The 22,774-nt window shown below is 43.4% G+C and overlaps 3 protein-coding genes across 5 annotated transcripts in view; all 3 read left to right on the top strand.

Annotated features, from left to right (window-relative positions):
• Positions 1-4,415, top strand: part of strn (striatin, calmodulin binding protein) — a 33,385-nt gene extending 28,970 nt beyond the window's left edge. The window contains exons 11-18 of one of the 2 annotated variants that reach the window (XM_070922422.1): positions 742-917; positions 1,003-1,050; positions 1,458-1,579; positions 1,672-1,839; positions 2,021-2,152; positions 2,495-2,596; positions 3,687-3,773; positions 4,246-4,415. In XM_070922422.1, the coding sequence (XP_070778523.1) occupies positions 742-917; positions 1,003-1,050; positions 1,458-1,579; positions 1,672-1,839; positions 2,021-2,152; positions 2,495-2,596; positions 3,687-3,773; positions 4,246-4,415 (1,005 nt within the window). Of the gene's footprint in view, positions 1-741; positions 918-1,002; positions 1,051-1,457; positions 1,580-1,671; positions 1,840-2,020; positions 2,162-2,494; positions 2,597-3,686; positions 3,774-4,245 lie in introns of both variants that reach the window. The other variant, XM_070922414.1, reaches the window with a different exon arrangement.
• A 5,568-nt stretch (positions 4,416-9,983) lies between these two features.
• btbd3a (BTB (POZ) domain containing 3a) lies at positions 9,984-12,863 on the top strand. The gene is made up of 4 exons (XM_070922675.1): positions 9,984-10,199; positions 10,809-10,899; positions 11,383-11,501; positions 11,693-12,863. Exons 1-4 carry the CDS (start codon positions 10,036-10,038, stop codon positions 12,723-12,725), a joined length of 1,407 nt encoding a protein of 468 aa, XP_070778776.1. The 5' UTR covers positions 9,984-10,035; the 3' UTR covers positions 12,726-12,863.
• Positions 12,864-15,688: 2,825 nt separating this feature from the next.
• On the top strand, positions 15,689-22,766 carry acaa1 (acetyl-CoA acyltransferase 1). Of its 2 annotated transcripts, XM_070922697.1 has the most exons (12): positions 15,689-15,950; positions 17,459-17,552; positions 18,469-18,526; positions 18,609-18,688; positions 18,772-18,814; positions 18,912-19,010; positions 19,849-19,929; positions 20,218-20,408; positions 20,490-20,669; positions 21,198-21,253; positions 21,501-21,646; positions 21,741-22,766. In XM_070922697.1, the coding sequence occupies exons 1-12, from the start codon at positions 15,774-15,776 to the stop codon at positions 21,814-21,816; spliced, it is 1,281 nt and encodes a 426-aa protein (XP_070778798.1). In that variant the 5' UTR covers positions 15,689-15,773; the 3' UTR covers positions 21,817-22,766. The 2 variants fall into 2 exon arrangements, with proteins under 2 accessions (XP_070778798.1, XP_070778807.1); XM_070922706.1 differs by lacking the exons at positions 18,912-19,010; positions 20,490-20,669.
• The last annotated feature ends 8 nt before the right edge of the window (positions 22,767-22,774 follow it).

Below are 22,774 nucleotides of genomic sequence, written 5' to 3'. Positions count from 1 at the left end.
GGCAGTCTGACAGTTTACAGGCAGGAAACGTCTCCTCATCTCCACTGAGCTCGAAGAGTGAACTGAAAAATGGAAAAAGAACAAATGTTTGTTTTTTTAAATTTTCTATTTCAGGTATTTTTCCATTTAATAGTTCAGCATCTTATGAAAAACGTTTATTTGCTTTCCTGCCGAGAGTAATGAGACTTGTCATCCCTGTGAGGTTGCTAGGCAACCAGCAGAGACGAAAATAGACACGTTTCCCCTTTGTGTTTTTTACAGATGAAAGCTGTATAACATGTTATAACATGTTAATCAGGGAGCTTTAGAGGTGCTGCTGGGTGGACAGAGCCTGGCTAGCTGTTTGCCCCTGTATCCAGTCTTTATGCTAAGCTAAGCTAACCAGCTGCTTGCTGGAGCTTCATATTGAGTGGAATCAATCTCTTCATCTAACTTCATGTGGACGTGTTCCTTTAAGCTTTCATCTGTTTTTTTCAGTTCAACATTTTTCATTTGAATCTTTTTTTATCTCATATTTAAGTCGTTTTTTTTATTTGCTCCTCGAGCTGAGACACGGGGACAGAGTGATGAAGAGAGATGGTTTATGTGTCTCCTGACCTTTTATCAGTTTGTTGACAGCATGTCTGATTTCCTCTCACTGCTTGAGATCCGTCAGTACGCAGAGTTGTATAATTCTTTTTTTGAGGCTACAAATGAGAGTAGAGCACCGTCGTCACGTGACACCCCCCCCCCCTCCCTCAGATCACCAATAACAGCGACGCTCTGAGGAAAACCTGGAACCCTAAGTTCACCCTGCGGAGCCACTTCGACTCGGTCCGGAGTCTGGCCTTCCACCCGGTGGAGCCCGTCCTGGTCACCGCCTCCGAGGATCACACCCTCAAACTGTGGAACCTCCAGAAGACGGCGCCGGCCAAGAAGTGAGAGTTTGAAACATCACTTTGACTCGCCGTCATCTGTTAGTGAGAAGTTGTGTTGATGCAAACTCTGCTCTGAATCTTCCAGATGTGCTGCTTTAGACGTGGAGCCCATCTACACATTCAGAGCTCACAGGTGAGATCCTGTTCACCTGGTACCTGAGGGGGTGTCAGAGCTTTAGACAAGCAAATCAATTATTACCATCTTTTATTGAGTAGTAAACACATTCTGATGTCTTACGTATAGAAAGTGAATGTAGGCCAGAGGTAGAGCTCAGCACCAGATTATATATAATCTACACAGACAGTCAGGTTTAAGATTAATACGCAGTCAAAGTTGAATAAATGAAAAATGTAAAAAGCAGTAATTCTGACTTAATATCAAACAAACAAATCTAAAAAGTTCACATCTGATTCCTTAAAGTGTCATGCATGTAAAGAGAAGACAGCTGATAATTATTATTATTATTATTATTATTATTATTATTTGGGTTTTTAATGCTGATCTGTTATTAAAGTAAAATGTTTGTCTTCCTTGTGTAGCGGAGCTGTGCTGTGCGTCACCATGAGCTCGAGCGGGGAGCAGTGCTTCAGTGGGGGGGTGGACGGTACCATTCAGAGCTGGAACACCCCCAACCCCAACATCGACCCCTACGACTCATATGGTACGCCCCAGCGATGATGAAGCTGCAGAGAACGTATTTTTGACACCTCCATGTTTCCTGACTCTTGTCTCTGTCCGTCATGGTTTTGGCAGAGCCCTCTGTCCTGCGGGGGGCGCTGTGCGGCCACACAGACTCGGTGTGGGGTCTGGTCTACAGCTCGGCCCACCGTCGCCTCCTCTCCTGCTCGGCTGATGGGACGGTCCGGCTGTGGAACGCCGCCGACGTCTCGCAGTCTCTCGCTGTTTTCAACGAGAGAGAAGGTGAGAAGCTGAGGAGTCACGAGGCTCAGCACCCAGGAAGTATTCAGATCCTGTACTGCAGTAAAAGTACTAATACCACGCTGTACAAATACTCCTGTTTAAGTACAAGTATGTAAGGAAAATCAGTGAGTGTCATCAAGCTGAAACTGGAAGGCGGTCCTGCCGTCTGTGTTTGTGTCAGAGCTGGGAGTGCCGACCTCGGTGGACCTGGTGAGCTGCGAGCCGGCTCACATGGTGACGTCTTTCACCACCGGCCACATCGGACTCTTCAACATGGAGACGCAGCAGCTCGTCCTGAAGCTGGAGTCAGCCGGCCCGCCAGGTAAGTCAACCTGGTCTGATTACTGCATCTCTACCTGAGGCTGAAGACCAGTCAGGTTAATAGACCACAGGTGGTGGCTCACTGGTGAGCGAAGAAGAAGAGGAAGAAGAAGAGGAAGAAGACTACACGCTGCACTTGTTCGTAGAAACATTCACTGCTGGTTTCATCTGAACATGAGAGTTATTGACATTAATAAAAGTATAAGTCTGTACTTGAGCATGTTTGCTGTTCTTACCGTTGAGAACGGGTCCTGCAGCGTCTCCTGTCCTGATGGACTGTAGATTGTTGGTTTTAAATGCTAATGTTGTCCTTCTCACGTCCGCCCCCGCTCAGAGGCTCCCTGCAAGATCAACAAAGTGCTGAGTCATCCCACGCTGCCAATCACCATCACAGCTCAGGAGGACCGGCACATCCAGTTCTTCGACAATAACACAGGTGACACAGCCCCAGGTGGCACCACCAGGTGACACAGCACCAGGTGGCACAGCACCAGGTGACACCATCAGGTGACACCATCAGGTGACACAGCACCAGGTGACACAGCACCAGGTGACACAGCACCAGGTGACACAGTACCAGGTGACACAGTACCAGGTGGCACAGCACCAGGTGGCACAGCACCAGATGACACAGCACCAGGTGACACAGCACCAGGTGACACAGCACCAGGTGGCACAGCACCAGGTGACACCATCAGGTGACACCATCAGGTGACACAGCACCAGGTGACAAAGCACCAGGTGACACAGCACCAGATGACACAGTACCAGGTGACACAGCACCAGGTGACACAGCACCAGGTGACACAGCACCAGGTGGCACAGCACCAGGTGACACCATCAGGTGACACAGTACCAGGTGGCACAGCACCAGGTGGCACAGCACCAGGTGGCACAGCACCAGGTGACACAGCACCAGGTGACACAGCACCAGGTGGCACAGCACCAGATGACACAGTACTAGGTGACACAGCACCAGGTGACACAGCACCAGGTGACACAGCACCAGGTGACACAGCACCAGGTGGCACAGCACCAGGTGACACCATCAGGTGACACCATCAGGTGACACAGCACCAGGTGACAAAGCACCAGGTGACACCGGACCAGGTGACACCGGACCAGGTGACACCGGACCAGGTGACACCGGACCAGGTGACACAGTACCAGGTGACACAGCACCAGGTGACACAGCACCAGGTGACACCACCAGGTGACACACCACATGACACAGCACCAGGTGACACCATCAGGTGACACACCACATGACACAGCACCAGGTGACACACCACATGACACAGCACCAGGTGACACCATCAGGTGACACCATCAGGTGACACAGCACCAGGTGACACCATCAGGTGACACCATCAGGTGACACGCCACAGATGAAATTCTTTTATCAGTTTGATGTTTCACTTGAGAGCGCTGAGCGACTGAAGAGTCTCATTTGCCATATTTTATATTTTCTCTTCATCACACTCACACAAGTGGATCAATAATTCTTGTTGTGTTTTGAACTGAAGGTAAACTGATCCACTCGATGGTCGCTCACCTGGACTCCGTGACGAGTCTCGCTGTGGATCCAAACGGACTGTACCTCATGTCAGGAAGTGAGTACTCTGCTGTCTGACGGGTTCATACAAACTGAGACATTCAGTCTGTTTTCTAATTGATTCACCAGCGAGGAATCATTTCAGTCCGAAATGTTGATGAGATGAGAAGATGGATGTCGGTGAAATCACTAAAGCAGAAGACCGTTTATTTTAGAAAATGTAAACATTTAATTAGAGGCACAAAGTCACAGAGACTTCTTCAGAGTCTTTATTCTGTTCTTATGAATCCAAATAACCCATTTCCTGTTTAATAATGACGTTACTGTTTGTCAGTGTTCAGCAGTGTAATGATGAAGGTCAGCCTCTTGTTTTTACCTTCCTCTTCATCCCAAATCCGTCTTGTTTATTCCTTCTGGAAGCTCTGCTTGAGAGCAGAACAATAAAAACACAAGTTTTCATGTCTCCTGTTAACGTTCAGGAGAAACGTATTACGTATCTCTCTTCCTCTTCCTCTTCCTCTTCCTCTCAGGTCACGACTGCTCGATCCGCCTGTGGAACATGGAGAGCAAGACCTGCATCCAGGAGTTCACCGCTCACCGCAAGAAGTTCGAGGAGTCGATCCACGACGTGGCGTTCCACCCCACCAAGTGCTACATCGGCAGCGCCGGGGCCGACGCGCTCGCAAAGGTCTTCGTATGACTCGAAGCCGGTGTGACGGAGGAGGAGGAGCAGGAAACTGAAGATATGTCGAATATTTGTCCCGCCCCCCTTTGGACTTAGGCTGGCCCGGGTCCCGAAACAAACAAACCTCTGGAGGAGACGATGAATGAAACAGGAAGCGGCAGAAGATAAAAGACAGGAACTCTCGGTACATTTAAGTGAAGCTGGAATCTTTTTTCTTCCTTTTTCTTTAACAGTGAACACAAACACTCGTCCTCCGTCATGACAATGTGCCTTCGATTCTTTTAGCTGTTGAGGAAAATTGATTTTGTGCATCAGAAGAGCGGCCAGGTCAACTTCTCCAAAGTGGAAAAGGTTCGTTCAGATCGTCTCCAACATGTGAGGACGGAGACTGAAGCCCCACGCCATGATCAGAAGTCATGTGACCGCTGCAGCTTCCCCTCAGGATGACCTCCGACCCTCCGCAGGACTTTCTGCTTTTATATTAAGTTGGTGTGATTTTATTATTTCCTTAAGTTGTTTAAACTTTAAGCTTCATCCTGAAAACGCCCAAGCAGGAGGTAAGAGGTCAAAGGTCATGACACTTGCTGAGGGACACTTGACAGTCACACCTGAGGGTTTGAGGACGTCTCTGTCAGCAGGTCAGATCACAAACAGCTGAGGAGTTTCATTTCCAATCGAGTTCATTCTCACGTCCTCGTAAAGCAGCTCGTGCTGAAGTTTCTGTCTTCGTGCTGCCGGTCGCTGAACGTAAACGCACCTCCCGTCTCGTGTAATGCTGCTCTGGTGTGTCTTTAGTTCGTTGATGCAGTAACCGGTAGCTCACCTGGTAGAGCAGCGGTCCGGGTTCGACTCCAGCCGGGTCCTTTGCTGCTAGAAGCCACGAGGGGGGCAGTAATCCTGCAGTCCAGCCCTGATCCGGGTCCTTTTGATATTCGGAATCTGATCCTTTATTTATCTAAATGACTCAGAGCTACAACCTGAAACTGAGACGAGACAGAACTTAACTCGTCCTGGAAGAACTTAAGATGCACCGTAGTTAAAAGTTAAAAATAAATATATGAAATACGAAGCAGAGATTTGTTGTGTCGCCGTTTCAGGAGCTAATAGATCCAAAGACGAAGATCCGGCTTCAAAACTATTAAGTTCATAAAGGTTTAAGTGAGAGACTGTCGGAGCAACACTAACTCTCCCTCCAGAGTGGAGGTCCTTCCCTCACAAACAATCTGTGGCTGATTCAGAGATTAACTGGGAGTTTTATTTCTGTTGTGAAACATCAACCTTTAGAAATGTTAAAGATATATATATATTTTTTAAATGTCTCGGCTGAGTTTAACAGAGCTGCAGGCGCCAGAAAATCTGGAATTGGATTTTCAAACGTTTTGGCTGCGTGATTCTTTAAGTTTTGACAACACTGTGCTTTTCAAAGTCAGCGGAGGTTCATTTGTGTTTGCATTCACACCAACGCACTCGGTTATCTGTGTTCAACCGCGAGTACAGAGGAGCGCTATCGTCATTCTGAAATGAAACCCTTCAGAGTGTTTGGACGGCGGTGCTGTAATATACTGTACCGAGCCTCCACCTGTAAACACATCTGCTGTCGTGTGACACTTTATAGTTGTAGATCAAATGAAGCGCTTCTTTCCAAAGTGAAATCTCACCTGGAAACATCTGGAGACGTTTCATATGAAAAGGTTTTTCTTCCTCCCAGGTTTGTAAAACATTTTGGATTGGATCTCGTTTTGTGATCGAGAGGCTCGATTTGAAAACCTGCTGCTTTTTATTGTGTATTTATAGTTGAATAATTCTGACGACCTGCGGCCAGAAAAACCTGCAGTGAAGCTTTTCTCATTTGTTTGTTTTACTTTGATCATATAAAGTATTTATTAATACTTTAAAACGCCAAATGAAAGCCAAAAGATTCAACCGAGACGACGAGATGCTTCCTACTAAACCTGACAGTTGTTGTTGCTAATGCTAATTAGCTCATTTTGTTGTAAAATAACAATAGTGTAACACTTTAAGTAACACTTGTTTAGCTCCCAGACTGCACACAAGCTCCCCTCCAGATTTGTACATGCTTTATATGCTGACTGCCTGAAAATATTGTATTTTGTGTAATTATTATTATTATTATTATTATTATTATTATTTGGAGCGATTACTAGTTTTTTAAACGACTCTTTGTGTTTGGTGACAGACTTGTAAGATACACGTAGATATTTTTTTTAAGACGTATTTTCTGTTTTACTTGAAAAGTGAAGTTTGTTCCTTTGGGGTTTCTGCTGGTGTTGTAAGACGTACATATACAGGACTTTACCTCTCAGCACTACATAACACTTTGTTTTTGCTTTTTACCAAATGATCATCTCAAAAATGCAGCTGTGTTCCTGAGATGGTGGGAAGCTTTTCTTTTAATGTAAAATGAAACGGTGTAAAAGGGGTGAACGGATATGTGTACAGTTTTTAAGTATTAAAGCAGATCTATTTATAAGCCTGGTGTAATTAAGGGAAAATGTAACCGCAAAGTGAGAGTGAACAAATCGTTTACCGACTTCTACGTGAGCCGAACGATCAAACATTATTTATGTGAAGTAAACACGCAGCGGGTTAGTGGCTGCAGTTTAAATTCAGCTTTCCTGTAAAATTCTGTAGAAAATGACTGGAGTCTGGTTGTTTTGGAGTGAACTGTTTCTTTAAAAGGCCTGTTTGTGATGTGACAATGTGACCGAGAGTTTCTCGTTGTTTGAACCTTAACTCTGGCTCTTTTCAAATTTTTCTGTATCCAAAGCTTCAGTTCAGGTTCGTCTGTCACAACATTGTTCTTCTCCAAAATAAGATATTGTCCGCACTAAACCAGCTGATTTGTAAGCATGAAACGACGTGCGTCCACATTTGTGTTTCCAGGTTGTTTTTGTAAAGAAACTGACCGTCTCACAGGGACTTTACTGCCAGGCAGCCCTCGACGAGGCTAACACCATCACACACTCCGCTCGTCCACACGACACCAATTTAAACGTGTGGAGGGACAAAACAGACACATTTCAAATTCAGCTGGCTTACTGTGGACACACTAAATCTTTCGACAGCAAATGTGAAGCACATGTAGGTTCAGCTACAGTCTGTAAACTGGACCAGGAGTGAAATCTAGATTTGACTGTTTCCATTTCCTGCTTTCCCCCAAAGGGTGGCAAGATTATTAAAAATATACTTCTTTTCATTGTGAAATACGTTCATTTCTTCAGGCCTCAACAATTCAAATGAAACTGAGAAAGAGGGGAACGTGTCTCTCTGGTTGAACTGCAGCCTGTGAGGAGGTCTCTGGGAGCCACTGGTGTACAACATTAACGGGATGCAGGAGAGATTTGTGATGATTTTTAATGGAGTCTGGTTGTTAATCCCAGTTTAATGACAGATTACAACTCTTCTGTTTGCAAGTTTACGACAGCCTGGAGGAAAGAAAAGCCAAACGCAAATAAAAGTGTTTTTTGCTACATATTTTATTTTCATACTGAAATAATCCGACAAGACTTGATCCAGGATTCATTAAGAACCAGAATCAACAAAGCTCAATGATACCAGACTCCATTCACAAATGTATACTTTGTTTCACAGAGCAATAGAATCAATGTGTTTGCCAATAATTGAATCCCACTTTACATTTTGATTATAGAACCATTGATTATGGTGCGACTCGGTGTACAAACGTTGGACGTCACTCACACTACATCAGCAGTAACACTAGCCAGTAGTGATGTAGGCAGCTGAACTGTCACTCAAACTATTTTCACATTTATATTTTGTTGTCGTCAGTGGCCAAAAGCAGAGCTGAACCTTCGACCTGAATGAAAGCTGCTGTCAGGTCCAGTCTGCCTGTAAATCATTGTGGTCCTTTAATGTGTACAGTGAAACTATTAAAGAGAGATTATAGAAGCTAATCTGGCTGTACATAAAGAACATACAGGTGTTGTTTTCTTTTCTCATTGTTCTTTTGGGGTTTTTTTCAAAATGGGAGCGTGACGGATTTATCAGTAACAACAATAAAGGAATATGTTGTATATCATGATGCTAATGTGTTTTTTTTTCATTAGCAAAATAAAATAATAAAACATAATGCATAAATGGAAAGAAAGGATTTATGTGGGTTGATGAAGGCATCTCGCCATTAAAACAGAAACAATTAATTATGTATTTAGCATAACATGGAACAAACGTAGAAAACACAACATCCAATAACTATATGATCTGACAAGAAAATAATTATGTCAGTTGCTGCTGACAGTACTGGCACATTCATATTTTCTTCACATTACATTATTATACACATTATTGTTATATAATTATTTTTTTATTAACAATTACGTCACTATTTCCAAAAAATAATGCATTTTTAATTCAGCACTATTTAGCAGCACTGGCTGTTTTACATGTAAAGCATCTGGTGAGTTCATGAGATGTGATGCTCTGTTATTGGCTGGTAATTTTTTCTTGATCAGTAATGCTTTGGAACAAAATGCACAAATAATGAAGAAGTGTCTCGTTTATTTTCCCCTTGTGAAGATGAGGACACCGCAGGATGTGTCTCGTAGCTCGCTGAAGAAAGAAGGACTCATTTGTCCCAATGGGTATTTCTTATTTTACTGTGAATATTATACACTTTTCATCAATTAACCTTTTGAATAGGGAAATGTAATAGGACGTCATTCTATACTGATAAAAATTAAAAAGTAAAGGGTTTTAGTACTTCTTCCATTGTGTTTTCAAAATAAAGAAAATCAGCTCCTGCACATGTTAAACGTGTTCAGTTCAAAAATACAAAATTACATTTGTGACAATGACAAATTAAAACATATCAGATGCAGATCCTTAGAAATATTCATCTAAAATACAATAAACAGCATGTATTTGAATGGGTTTTATAAATGTATTACAAACAGGAGACAATTATTTTCAGCAACATTTAAGTGTAATTTACTTCCCGGCCTCCAGGTGGCAGCAGGGCGCCGTTAATGAGCTGATTCTGCCGTAAACATTAGCAGAAGAAGCTAGTTAGCTACTGTAAACAAAGCTGAGTCGTCAGTCTGTTAAACAACTGAAAAACTACCAGATGTGATGAGAAGATATGATCATAAATACTTCTGCATAACACTGACGTAAGTGGAAGCGGAATTATTCATCAAATAGCTAAACGTTTATCGAGAAATTACCTCGCAAAACGACATTGTAGTCAGTCAGCTAACTCACTAGCATAAACATGCTAAAGTTAAGACTGAAAAGACACCGCTGGGGTTTGGACCAGTTAACTTTTTATTTTAGACTCCAGTGGTTTGGCTGCATATTATCTGACTGTTGCGGTGTCTCAGTCTTGTCAGGTCTGGTTGACGTAACATGAAGCAAACCAGCTGGTGTAAAGGACGAGGTGTGGTTAGCTTGGCTAACGTCAAGTTAGCTCAACAGGAGCGTAAAATCTCCAGATTTAAATAAAGTGTTGTCGCTCCTTTCCGTGTCTGAATATAAAATGCGTTTCTCGACAGTGCTCGCTAGACTCTGCCGGTCAGGTTTCCATGAGCAGCGGGAGCAGCAGTCCAGTCCGGCCCCGGATCTGCCATGACCCGGCCTGCGGTCTGACTGATAGATAATGGCTGCAGAGCTGTTTCCCACCAAGAAGCTGGTCCCCTCCGCCTCAGCGAGCAGCACCACCTCCATCCAGCAGTACCAGCAGCAGAACCTGACCAACAACAACACCACCTCCGCACAGGGCTGCTGCAACTGGCAGGGCCTGTTCCCGACCATCCGAGAGAGGTCAGTCTGAACCCGCAAACCTCCAGCTGATGGTGGGCTGTTAGACCCTGTGGAGGCTGACGGGGTCTGATGAGGCCAGTTAGACGTGGTTTAATAAAGACAGGGCAGTGACAGCCATCCTGGTCCAGGCCTGTACACATACTGAAGTGTCCTCTGTACAGTGTCCCATTGAATGTCTGTCTGGAAAACAGAGTCATCAATCATTAAGAGTCAGAGCATTACTGAGGGTTTTCATTCTCATCCTCCATGTTTGAATTTCCCAAATACACTCTGCTGAAAAAGATCAGGAAGAGTAATGAGGAAGCATTCATTGCTTGGCCCCCACCAAAGTAAAAGTAATGAGTCAAGTCAGTTTTATTTATATGTCCTAAAATCGCAAAAAGTTTGTCCAGAGGACTTTTTAGTCGAGTAAAAACCTTTCAGAGACATGCACCAGTTAAGTTTACCTGGAAAACAACGGCTGTCACTGAGATCTGAGACCAAAACGTGCCCGTGTTGTTGCTTCGAATGTCATTAAACAGCAACTTGAATTTCATGTGCGTCAAAACAGAGACGTGATTTTGTTTCGTTTTTTTTGACAAAATGTTAACAAATTCTGTGTCCTTGTAGGAATTCAGTCATGTTCAACAATGAGACGATGGCAGATGTTCACTTTGTGGTCGGGCCGCCTGGCGGGACGCAGCGAGTGCCAGGACATAAGGTAACCCCCCCCAACACACACACACACACACATATGCTGCTGCAGATCTGGGATCAGAGTGGAAAATGACCTCCAGGGAAACGCTGTTTGGTTTTCTGCAGGCAGTAACTCAGGCGGAGGCTCCGTGCAGCAGTCTGTGGAGCCTTGTGGTTCAGAACAAAGTGATGCTTGCTTTTCCAACAACAGTTTAATCAAAGAAGGGTGTTTCTTTTTCTTGTTTTTTTTCAATCAAACAAAGCAAAAAGGCTGAAAACTGGAAACAAGAACAAAACCAGAATTGCAATTATTACAACTTAATGAACTTGTCTCGTCTTGTCACGTGAAAGTCAGCCGAGGACCAAATATCAGACTGAAATGTGGAAGTCAGGAAGTCAAATGTAACCAAGTAAAGCAGGAGTCACGTGGTCACAGCTGTCAGATTAGTACGTTATAAGTGGAGATCTTGTCTCTTATGGCGTCCATGTTGTCCCTCTGCTCTGTCAGTACGTCCTGGCCGTCGGCAGCTCGGTGTTCCACGCCATGTTTTATGGAGAACTGGCCGAGGATCAGGACGAGATCCGGATCCCTGACGTGGAGCCTCCTTCGTTCCTGGCCATGTTGAAGTATGTCGACCTCTGGTTGGACCGTGTGGACTGTGTGTTTTAGCTTTATCTCTGTGGTCAAACACCAGACACACAAAACATAGTCAATATACTTAACTCATTTTACTGCACCATGAATTGAGCAAAACTTCAATGTAATTTGGCTGAAGTGAAGACATTGTCTCACGTTGTCCCGCCTCCTACCTTCCCAGGTACATCTACTGTGATGAGATCGACCTGTGCGCTGACACAGTGCTCGCCACCCTCTACGCCGCCAAAAAGTACATCGTGCCTCACCTGGCCCGGGCCTGTGTCAACTTCCTGGAGACCAGCCTGAGCGCCAAGAACGCCTGCGTGCTGCTGTCTCAGAGCTGCCTGTTCGAGGAGCCCGACCTGACGCAGCGCTGCTGGGAGGTGATCGACGCTCAGGCGGAGCTCGCTCTGCGCTCCGAAGGCTTCTGCGACATCGACACCCAGACGCTGGAGAGCATCCTGCGGCGGGAGACGCTCAACGCCAAAGAGATGGTCGTGTTCGAGGCGGCGCTGAACTGGGCCGAGGCCGAGTGTCAACGACAAGACCTGACGCCCACTATCGAGAACAAGCGTCTGATGCTGGGGAAGGCCATCTACCTGATCCGCATCCCCACCATGGCGCTGGAGGACTTTGCCAACGGAGCGGCGCAGTCCGGTGTGCTCACGCTCAACGAGACCAACGACATCTTCCTGTGGTACACCGCCGCCAACAAGCCCGACCTGTTGTTCTGCACCAAGCCTCGGAAAGGCCTGGCGCCGCAGCGCTGCCACCGCTTCCAGTCCTGCGCCTACAGGAGCAACCAGTGGCGGTACCGAGGCCGCTGCGACAGCATCCAGTTCGCCGTGGACAAGCGCGTCTTCATCGCCGGCTTCGGCCTGTACGGCTCCAGCTGCGGCTCGGCCGAGTACAACGCCAAGATCGAGCTGAAGCGCCAGGGCGTGCCGATGGCCCAGAGGATCATCAAGTACTTCTCGGACGGCTCCAGCAGCACCTTCACCGTGTGGTTCGACTACCCGGTGCAGATCGAGCCAGACACCTTCTACACCGCCAGCGTGGTGCTGGACGGCAACGAGCTCAGCTACTTCGGTCAGGAGGGCATGACAGAGGTGCAGTGCGGGAAAGTGACCTTCCAGTTCCAGTGCTCCTCGGACAGCACCAACGGCACCGGAGTGCAGGGAGGCCAGATCCCCGAACTTATCTTCTACGCCTGAGCCGGGCAGGAGAGAGGACGCCACAGAGATTCCTGCTTCACTGCCATGTAGACTTTTACTTTGAAAGTGTGGGGACGAGTTCTCAGGAAGCTGTTTGAGGAGGGAGGGACTCCTGGAGTTACTGCTGAGCCCTGGAGACCTGAGGACAGTTTGAATAAAACATGAAGACTGAAGAAGACTGAAGCCTCGCGTTCCGTCACACCTCTGTTGTTGTTGAGTCATCGCTGTTTCAGTTCATCTGTTGAAGGTAAAACAGGAATTATACTCAAAACACACGTATAGAACATAACTGCTAATACAGTTAATTAAATACCTGATAAATCAAAGCACTTCGTCACAGTGATGCACATTAAAATCCAATATTGACATAAAGGTCATTGATTTACAACATTATATATATATAACATTATATAATGTCCTAATGTTAAAGGGAGAGTTACCATGTTATAACCACGAACCCCAAATCTATATTGTCTGACGGTCTATGTCAGTGATGCTCAACTTGCGGCCCGTGGGCCAAATCTGGCCCGCAATAGGGTGCCGGGTGGCCTGCCTACCATTTTCTAATTCACAATGAAAATAAATTTGTTCTGGGAGTTCTTTAGTTTGTTTGTACCAGTTAGTAAATGTTCAATAATGTCCCTCAGCTGTTACTTGGGAAGTTGCATATTAGCCTATCAGCGATCTGTGCAGTGTGCAGAAGCGGTGACACCTGGTTTCAGAAGGTTCATGTGCACCTGACCTGCTCAGGGCACCTGGGAGAAGTTTGCCTTCAAGGCTTTCTGACAGAAAGACAGGACTTTTTCTCCCAGGAGACTCCTGCTCGCGTCCAGAAGTCCAAAAAAACAAAAGTCAGCATTGACGTATTATTTCAACCCAAATCATGATCTTTTCCTGAACCAAACCAAAAACTTTTGGTGCCTAAACCTGCAACCGTTTCACAAGGTTAACCTCGTGTTAGAAAGGCTTTCTGGCAGAAAGGCCCGAGGCCTATTAATGTTTGTTTATTAACTGGCCCCCGGCCAAAGCAGGTTGAGTATCCCTGGTCTATGTCGACATGACACGACACCAACGCTCTGTACCTCAAGCAAGCTGATTGGTTGATCCAACTTCCTGTCAGGGGGCGGGTCAGTACCCAGAATCTGTACACAGAGAAAACAGCCATGTGAATGTGTCTGAATAACAACTGAACAATTTTAATGATCAGCTTCACTGTTTATTCATCTGTTTTGGGGTTTTATTTATTAATCATTTCGATCCCAGAGCCAAAACATTGTTGATTGATTTCATTGATTAATCGACTAATCATTTGAACACCAAGTGTAAAACTGAAGTAGACGAGGCAGCTGCATAGCACATTTTATTACAACTAAACTCAGTGTGCTTTACACTGAAATGCACTTCTAAACGTGTGTTTTAATGTGCAATAAAATTCAAAACTTCCTGCTTTCACGGTTCAGTTTGGTGTTGGTGTGCTGCCGTCACCCCTGAGGGCTCCTCCTCCTCCATGACAACAGTTTCTAGCCTTAAAGGTGATGTGTTGAGTTTTATCACGAGACGACCACAGAGACAGTAAAATGTTTAAAAGTTGACAACATTATGTTCAGCTCCTCTTCTGACGTTCAGACTTTGGTTTAATTTGAAACGGTTGAAAATGTTCCTGCTGTTACTGAAGGACTCGATGAAGCACTACTTTTATTTTGTAACCTGTGCAGGTGTTTCCCGTCGGTGGTTTTGGTATTTAAAGCTGAATAATACGTTTTATATTTGTAATTTGACAGCTGATCACATCCCGTCTGTTTGTTTTATACACTGCTGCTTCAGATATATGGTAACCTTCCTCTGGTGCTCTTTACTGTCTCTGCTCTCTGGGCTTCTGCTCTGATGAAATGTGGCAACTTAAAGGGGCATTTCAAACAGGATCCACCTGATATTCTACCTGTCCAGCCTGCAGTGAAACCCATGATTTTAACTATGACTGTATACCTTTTTGTGTTGTATTTAAAGAACAGTCACTCTTACAGATACATTGTCAACAACTCCTGTGCTTTTATTTAGAAAATCCTGACATCATGTTTGTACCACATCCTGATTTATTGTTTCATTGATGTCGCAGTTGTGTAAATATCTCTGTGATTGTGTCCTGACGCACTTCTTCATCTACTCTCTTTGAAAATGGAGGGAAAAAACTTGTTTTATATGATTCTATATTGAAGAAACATATTTTTGGATGTTTTTGTTTCCTGTTATGATTCCAACCAGAATGTGCAGTGAGTCGGTGGCCTTATGAATGTGTTGTTGTGACAAATTTGGAAATAAAAAGTTCAGTTGATTTGTTCAATTCTGAGTTGATACTCGTGTTTTTATAGATAATCGTTCATATCTATCTTTAACATAACATCATGTTATTGATACAAATAGAAATGAATCCACAGAAACAAACAGACCAGCTGTGATAACAAGCAGAGACATGTCTGCAATCCATTAATAAATAAAACAGTTAAATATATATGTAGTATTTATGTTTTGATGCTAATACTCAGTGATGGAAGAAGTACTCAGATATTTAATTTAAAGTAGCAGTAAAGTAACAAATAATTCATTCAAAAATGTTCTCAATTAAAAGTATTAAAATCAAAATATACTTAAATTACAAAACGTAAGTATTCATTAAGCAGAATGTCTTATCTTTAATTTATCTTTGATAAGTATAATTATTGATGTATTAATGTGTTCATCACTTTAAAGTTGCAGCTGATGAATGTGGAGCTCATTTCTTACTAAATTTACTGCTGATAGCGTCATCTACGATAACACATCATCATTCATTAGATGATTATAGTTTGTATTATTAATATGAACTAACGTTACCTTCACAAAAAGATGAGAACCACTCGGACTCGACTCGCTGCAGTTTGTCCCTCCGCTGTTTCCGTCCTGACTATAACAACCAGGAAGTGCCGCGGTTTGAGTTTGACAGCAGAGAGCAGAGTCCAAACACAACAGGCCGCCTCCAGCTGTGAAACCCCACGGACCAAACTCGTCATAATGCACAGATTAAAGATCATTTCGGGCCACTTGTCTCCCTCCGGTCCTTCTGGACACAGGCGGGATTTATGGAGGACAGAGTGCCGATCAGCAGCTGGGCGCAGCAGTCCGGAGGACGTGGTGGTGGTTCATGGACTCAGGACCGCTATCGGGAAAGCTAAGAGAGGAGCGTTTAAGGTAACTGTGGTTTGACTTGCACACATGCCAGGTGTGCTGAAGTTTAGGGACAAAAAGTAATGATTTAGCTGATACAGGAGGAAAAGTACTGCTGTAACTTACTGCGTTTCACTGGAGTGTAACACATGATGCGGTAAACTGTTGTGTTTTGTTGTTTACTTCAGTTACTATCAGTTATGGTTCCAGGCTCTTAAATGTGAAATGTTTCATCATAACACCTTGTATTCTTTTAGTCGGACAAACCAAGACATTTGATGAGGTCATCACATGTTGTGATGAGCAGTTTTCTAATGTGTTAAGAGAGAAAATAATCGGCAGATTAATCAATAACAAATAATAGATGCAGCCCTAATTTACTTCACCACATCTCAGAGGGAAATATTGTACTTTTTACTGCACTACATTGGCAGTTATAGTCACCGTTTACTTTTCAGATCAAGATTTTATATAAAAACTAAACTAGCTAACTGTATATAAAGTACTTAAACTAGCTAACTGTATATAAAGTATATAAAGTACTTAAACTAGCTAACTGTATATAGTTAAAACTAGCTAACTGTATATAAAACAGTTAAACTAGCTAACTGTATATAAAGTAGTTAAACTAGCTAACAGTATATAAACCAGTTAAACTAGCTAACTGTATATAAAGTAGTTAAACTAGCTAACTGTATATAAAGTAGTTAAACTAGCTAACAGTATATAAAGTAGTTAAACTAGCTAACTGTATGTAAAGTAGTTTAACTAGCTAACTGTATATAAAGTAGTTAAACTAGCTAACTGTATATAAAGTAGTTAACTAGCTAACTGTATATAAAGTAGTTTAACTAGCTAACTGTATATAAAGTAGTTAAACTAGCTAACTGTATATAAAGAAGTAGTTAAACTAGCTAACTGTATATAAAGTAGTTAACTAGCTAACTGTATATAAAGTAGTTAACTAGCTAACTGTATAAAGTAGTTAAACTAGCTAACTGTATATAAAGCAGTTAAACTAGCTAACTGTATGTAAAGTAGTTTAACTAGCTAACTGTATATAAAGTAGTTAAACTAGCTAACTGTATATAAAGTAGTTAACTAGCTAACTGTATATAAAGTAGTTTAACTAGCTAACTGTATATAAAGTAGTTAAACTAGCTAACTGTATATAAAGAAGTAGTTAAACTAGCTAACTGTATATAAAGTAGTTAACTAGCTAACTGTATATAAAGTAGTTTAACTAGCTAACTGTATAAAGTAGTTAAACTAGCTAACTGTATATAAAGCAGTTAAACTAGCTCCACCTCGAGCAGCTCCAACAGTAAATGCTGCTCTCACATTGATGCGTCAGTATAACAATCTAATAATGTCAGATAGAATCAGATATCAGTCACAGGAGAACATTTTACTGCAGAACATGTACTTTTGTTGCTGATACTTTGAGTATTTTTACACTGTTGTATTGGTACTTTTGGTACTAAAGTGAAATATCTGAGTAGTACTTAATTGATCCCCCCTCGTTCCTTCAGGACACGACGCCTGACGAGCTGCTGAGTGCAGTGATGACAGCTGTGCTGACAGATGTTGGACTGTCACCTGAAAAGCTGGGAGACGTTTGTGTTGGTAAGACTTTCATTCTTTACATCATCATCATTTACCCTTCGTCATGACTGAGCACAGAGTTGAGACTGGTCCAGCCTAATGATGTGACAGTTAAAACTTGAGGTACTTGTATTTTACTTCCATTTTCATTTCATGCTACTTTATACTTCTACTTCATTACGATTCAGAGGGAAATATTATACTTTTTACTACTTTTTTATATTCTATTTACAGCTACTTTACAGTTTCAGATTAATAACTCAAAATATAATCAATAAATATATTATGACGCATTATTCTGGATAAAGATAAGACTTTATTGATACCTTGGTGAAATTCACAAGCAGCCGAGAAGTATATAAAGTATATATAAGTAATAAATAAGCTCCACCTTCACCAGCTGCAACATTAAATTGATGAACACGTTAATGCATCAATAATTATAATCCAATGATACAATATAAATTATTCTGAAATGGGCCATTCTGCACAATGAATACTTTTTATTTTTGTGATACTTCTGTACTTTTAATTGTGACAGGGTATTTCTACCCGGTGGTATCACTACTTTTACTAAAGAGATTTAAGTATTTCTTCTTCCATCACTGCTTGTGAAAGAAGTTCATGATGCAAATATCAATGAATTGAAAAATAAAACAGATTAAGATACATCCCATTAGGGAATACTAACGAGCAACTATAGTTTATCGTTTTTCCTTAAAAATTTGACTTTTTATCTCATCTTGTTCCTTTTCATCTGTCTCAGATTAAATCAGTAAAGATTCACGTTTGGTGTTCGTCAACTTCTGCACACTCTAGTTGGAAATGGATTTTCACGGTTCTTCTGTTCTTCTGTTCTTCTGCTGTGTGTGTGTGTGTGTGTGTGTGTGTGTGTGTGTGTGTGTGTGTGTGTTGACCCATGTGCTGCTGTCTGCAGGTAACGTGCTGCAGCCGGGGGCCGGAGCTCTGATGGCCAGAGTGGCTCACTTCCTCAGGTCAGACTGATCATCATTGATCCCCACAGTGATCCTCTGTGGTTCGGTCACAGCGTCTCTCACTGCTCTGTGTTCATTTCAGCGGGTTTCCAGAGAGCGTGCCCGTCTACACCGTCAACAGACAGTGCTCCTCTGGACTGCAGGCTCTGTTTAACATAGCAGGTACAAACTGGACTCTTCACTTTATAACGTGAAGAGTACGAGGCCGCCGCGTACTGACCCCGTTTCTGACCCTGTTTGTGCAGGAGCCATCAGGAGCGGATCCATTGAGCTGGGCCTCGCATGTGGGTGAGTTTGTCATTACAACTGAAATACAGTTCACATGAAATGAAATGTTGTTTCTACAGGACCAGAGTATAAAACTGTGTGTGTGTGTGTGTGTCAGTGTGGAGAGCATGTCTCTCCGTTCAATAGGTAATCCAGGAGATTTGAGCTCCAGGCTGACGGACAACGACAAGGCCAGAGACTGCATCATCCCGATGGGGTGAGACCACATGCTGCAGGATAACTCGGGGAAGGACCGGAGACAACTGAATTTGAATTGAAGGCTGTAATCAAATTGAATTAGTGCTGGCAAAAAGTTATTTGTCAACATCCCAAAATGTGTTGTTGTGCTCAAAAGTCCGCCATATTGTTTCAGTCATCTACTTTATAGCATGATGCCAGAATTAGTTGAAAGAACCTCAAAATGTGTTCTAATCCTGTTTGTTTTAACACTCTGTATTTGTTCTAATCCCAATTTGTTATCAAAGTGCTGATTGTTTTATCCCTAAACTTGCTAGATGTGTTCTACTAATTCCAAAATGATTTTGGTATAATCCCAGATTTTGTTTTACAGCCCTAAAATGTATTTATATAAATTCCAAAACGTGTTCTAGCAACCACAACAGGTGTGATCTCAAAATGTGCTGTTAATCTCTAAATTGTTTTATCCTGAAAATTGTTATAATGCTGAGTTAGTTATCGCGTTCCCAAAATGTATTTTTTATAATCTCAATTTTTGTGATATGGCCCTAAATTGTATTCATATAATCCGAAAACACAAAGTGCCACAAAATGTATTTTATAGTCATCATCACACCCCCAAAATCTGCAGTAATCCCAAAATGCATTTTTTATTCTGAAACGTTTATAGCAGTTATACAGCCCTTAAATGTACTTATATAATCCCAACATTTGTCACACAAACCACAAACTCTATGATCCTGACGTTTGTCTTTATAACCCTCATGTTTGTTTGTTAAAGCACTTCCAAAATGTACTTCTTATAATCCCAAATGTAGTTACCAGTGTGTGTGTGTGTGTGTTCCTTCTTCCTGCAGCATCACCTCAGACAACGTCGCAGAGAGGTTCGGGGTCTCCAGAGAAAAGCAGGACGCCTTCGCTCTCAGCTCTCAGCAAAAGTGAGCGAGTCAAGTTTTGGAGTGTGTTTGTCTCCGTGGATCTGTCACGGTGAACTCAAGGACCTCACAACAGCACAAAGACACGTTTCACACTGACTGCAGTCTCCTGCAGCAGACGTGTCAACGTATTGATCCGAGTCTGGAGCATCAAGGGTTTAATGGCTTTCACCTGATTAATACCTGCTGTCTTAGTAGAACCTGTTTGTCTGTCATGTGACTGTGCGTTGCTACGGAGACGACCATGCGCTGTCCGCGGTGACTCCCTGTCGTGTGTCTTGGTTCCCACAGAGCAGCCCGGGCGCAGAGCTCGGGCCTGTTCCAGCAGGAGATCGTTCCCGTCACCACCAGGCTGGTGGACGACGAGGGAACGGAGCGCGAGGTGACGGTCGCTAAGGACGACGGGATCAGAGCGGGAACGACTCTGGCAGGACTCGGTAAACTCCGGGCGGCCTTCAAACCCGACGGCAGCACGACAGCAGGTGAGACTTCAGCTGTGAGCCACAGGTGAACCGATCCTCCTCTCAGCGGGTACTAACACACACACACACGTTCTGTCTCAGGTAACTCCAGCCAGGTGAGCGACGGAGCAGCGGCTGTGCTGATTGGTCGCAGGTCTGCAGTCGAGGCTCTGGGTCTGCCGGTCCTGGGAGTCCTGAGGGCCAGTGCAGTCGTGGGGGTCCCTCCTGATGTTATGGGTATTGGACCAGCGTTCGCCATCCCTGCAGCTCTGGAGCAGGCTGGTAAGATGAGATATCTCTATCTATATCTATATATAATTTTTGTACTTTATTGGAGTACTTTCATTTGAAATATTGTACTGTTTACTGCTACAATCAATGATGTATTATTATGGACACAGTTAAAACTTTATTGAGCTCTTGCTGAAATTCACAACCTGGATCAAATCTGGAAGAATAAACAGAAAACTTTTACCTGCTGCAACATTAAAGTAATAATGTAATCCAGTATTATATTATTCTGAAATAGACATTTCTGCATAATGAGTACTTTTACTTTTTGTACTTTAAGTATATTTTGATGCCAATACTTTTGTACTTCGGTAAGATTTTGACTTTTACTTGTAAGAGAGTATTTCTTCACTGTGAGATGACTGGGCCTCCTTCTGAATACGCGTATTAAACCTCCACAAAGTACGCAGGTGTAGTGTGAATCCTCCAGGTATAAACCTGGTTCTGCACACGTGCTGTTCGAGGCCAGCGTGCCTGTATTGTATTAATATGTGGCTCTGAATGGGGTTCCCCTCTCAGGACTGACTGTGGCCGACATCGACGTGTTTGAAATCAACGAGGCCTTTGCCAGTCAGGTGAGTTCTTCTTCTGCAGGTTGGTTTCTGTTCATCACATTTTCTCTTTATATTTTCTTCCGTCCGTTCACCCAAATCACCTTCACAATAAAAGCACACTGTATTCCCACTCAGTGTTTGCTTTGAGATATTAACTTTCATTTGTGACGCTCGCAGCCTTTAAAAACAGAAAGTTTTTCAATGTAATTCAACGAGTCTCTCCAGAAACCCTCCCCGTCTGTTTGCACCGACCCTCTGCTGCTGTCAGGCGGTGTACTGCGTGGAGAAGCTGGGAATCCCGTTGGAGAAGGTGAATCCTAACGGAGGGGCCATCGCTCTGGGTCACCCTCTGGGCTGCACCGGAGCCCGACAGGTGGTGACGCTGCTCAACGAGCTGCGACGCAGAGGAAGGAGGTGCTCATCACCTGCCACACAAACACTCACACGAGACTTAAAGTGTGTTCAAACCGCCGTCCTCACTGCTCCTCTGGTGTTTTCCTGACTGCAGGGCGTATGGCGTCGTGTCCATGTGTATCGGGACTGGGATGGGAGCTGCTGCTGTGTTTGAATACCCCGGACCATAAGAGGGGACGACCAATCAAGACTTTGTTACTGTGATTAAAAGCCCCTTTCAGACAGAAAACCCGCCCTCTTAAGACCTCCTAACATTGTATACCCGGCTCAGGCAGAGACTAAGACTACTAAAGACCAGTAACTGGTACTTGAAATGCTTTTGCAGGCTGTCAGAGCTACACGACTTAAGGACAGGCTCACAATGAATCAAGTCTGTCTTTAGAGAGTCGGGTGCGTCCCTCCTGTTCATACTGGCTGCTTAAAGATCCCGTCTATTCAGGGAATGTTGGACTAAATAAACGGTTGAAGCTTCAGGATTTTGTCCTCCATCACTTCCATTGACACAACATTAAGAAGGGGGGGTTCACTTCATGTCCAGTGTGAACAGGAGGAACGATTACAGCTAGAAAACTTGTTCCAGTGTTCATATGACTTCATCTGGCACTGAACTAATGCTGCCGTCCTTACGTGCCTTTGACTTCACGTTGCTGATCGAACCACTTTGGCAGTTTTTCTGGGACCTGGTCTATCCTGCTTTAATTCTACACGACCAGATGTTTTAAATATTGCAGGGAGGAATAGTAAAAAGTATTTCTGTCATATGTTAAATCACTGGCACCATGAAATGATATACCATGTTTGATATTTAGCTGAATGACTTCATGTGTAAAGATACTGAGTTTGATTTACTGGAACTGTTCTGAGGATGTGATGATTACAGTTCTGTCAAATCAGATCACCGATCAGTTTTCAAATTCATTTGATCCTCAGATTATGAGCCAACATTTTCACATCGTAAACCTCTCTTCCTTTTTTCCTGTGAGGGTTGCTGGTCTGAAACGCAGCCTGTTCTGCTAACGTCCGAGGATGAAAGTGAACAGAGACCTGCACAAAGACCCGACGTGATGAATTTCTTTACAACACTGATTTTCTGTGTAAAAATAAAACATTCCAACACGAACTGACGCA

This window comes from Enoplosus armatus, chromosome 2 (assembly GCF_043641665.1).
Source record: "Enoplosus armatus isolate fEnoArm2 chromosome 2, fEnoArm2.hap1, whole genome shotgun sequence".
NCBI classification, from domain to species: domain Eukaryota; kingdom Metazoa; phylum Chordata; class Actinopteri; order Centrarchiformes; family Enoplosidae; genus Enoplosus; species Enoplosus armatus.
This window is presented reverse-complemented; position numbering and strand designations above follow the sequence as displayed.

Bases quoted from the DNA above. Each gene is read 5' to 3' on its own strand.
- acaa1 (XM_070922697.1), top strand. From the start codon at position 15,774: ATGCACAGATTAAAGATCATTTCGGGCCACTTGTCTCCCTCCGGTCCT. The intron at 18,527-18,608 runs GTCAGACTGATC...TGTTCATTTCAG, and splicing joins AGAGTGGCTCACTTCCTCAG to CGGGTTTCCAGAGAGCGTGC. The intron at 18,815-18,911 runs GTGAGTTTGTCA...TGTGTGTGTCAG, and splicing joins GAGCTGGGCCTCGCATGTGG to TGTGGAGAGCATGTCTCTCC.
- btbd3a (XM_070922675.1), top strand. From the start codon at position 10,036: ATGGCTGCAGAGCTGTTTCCCACCAAGAAGCTGGTCCCCTCCGCCTCA. The intron at 10,900-11,382 runs GTAACCCCCCCC...CTGCTCTGTCAG, and splicing joins AGCGAGTGCCAGGACATAAG to TACGTCCTGGCCGTCGGCAG. The intron at 11,502-11,692 runs GTATGTCGACCT...CTACCTTCCCAG, and splicing joins TCGTTCCTGGCCATGTTGAA to GTACATCTACTGTGATGAGA.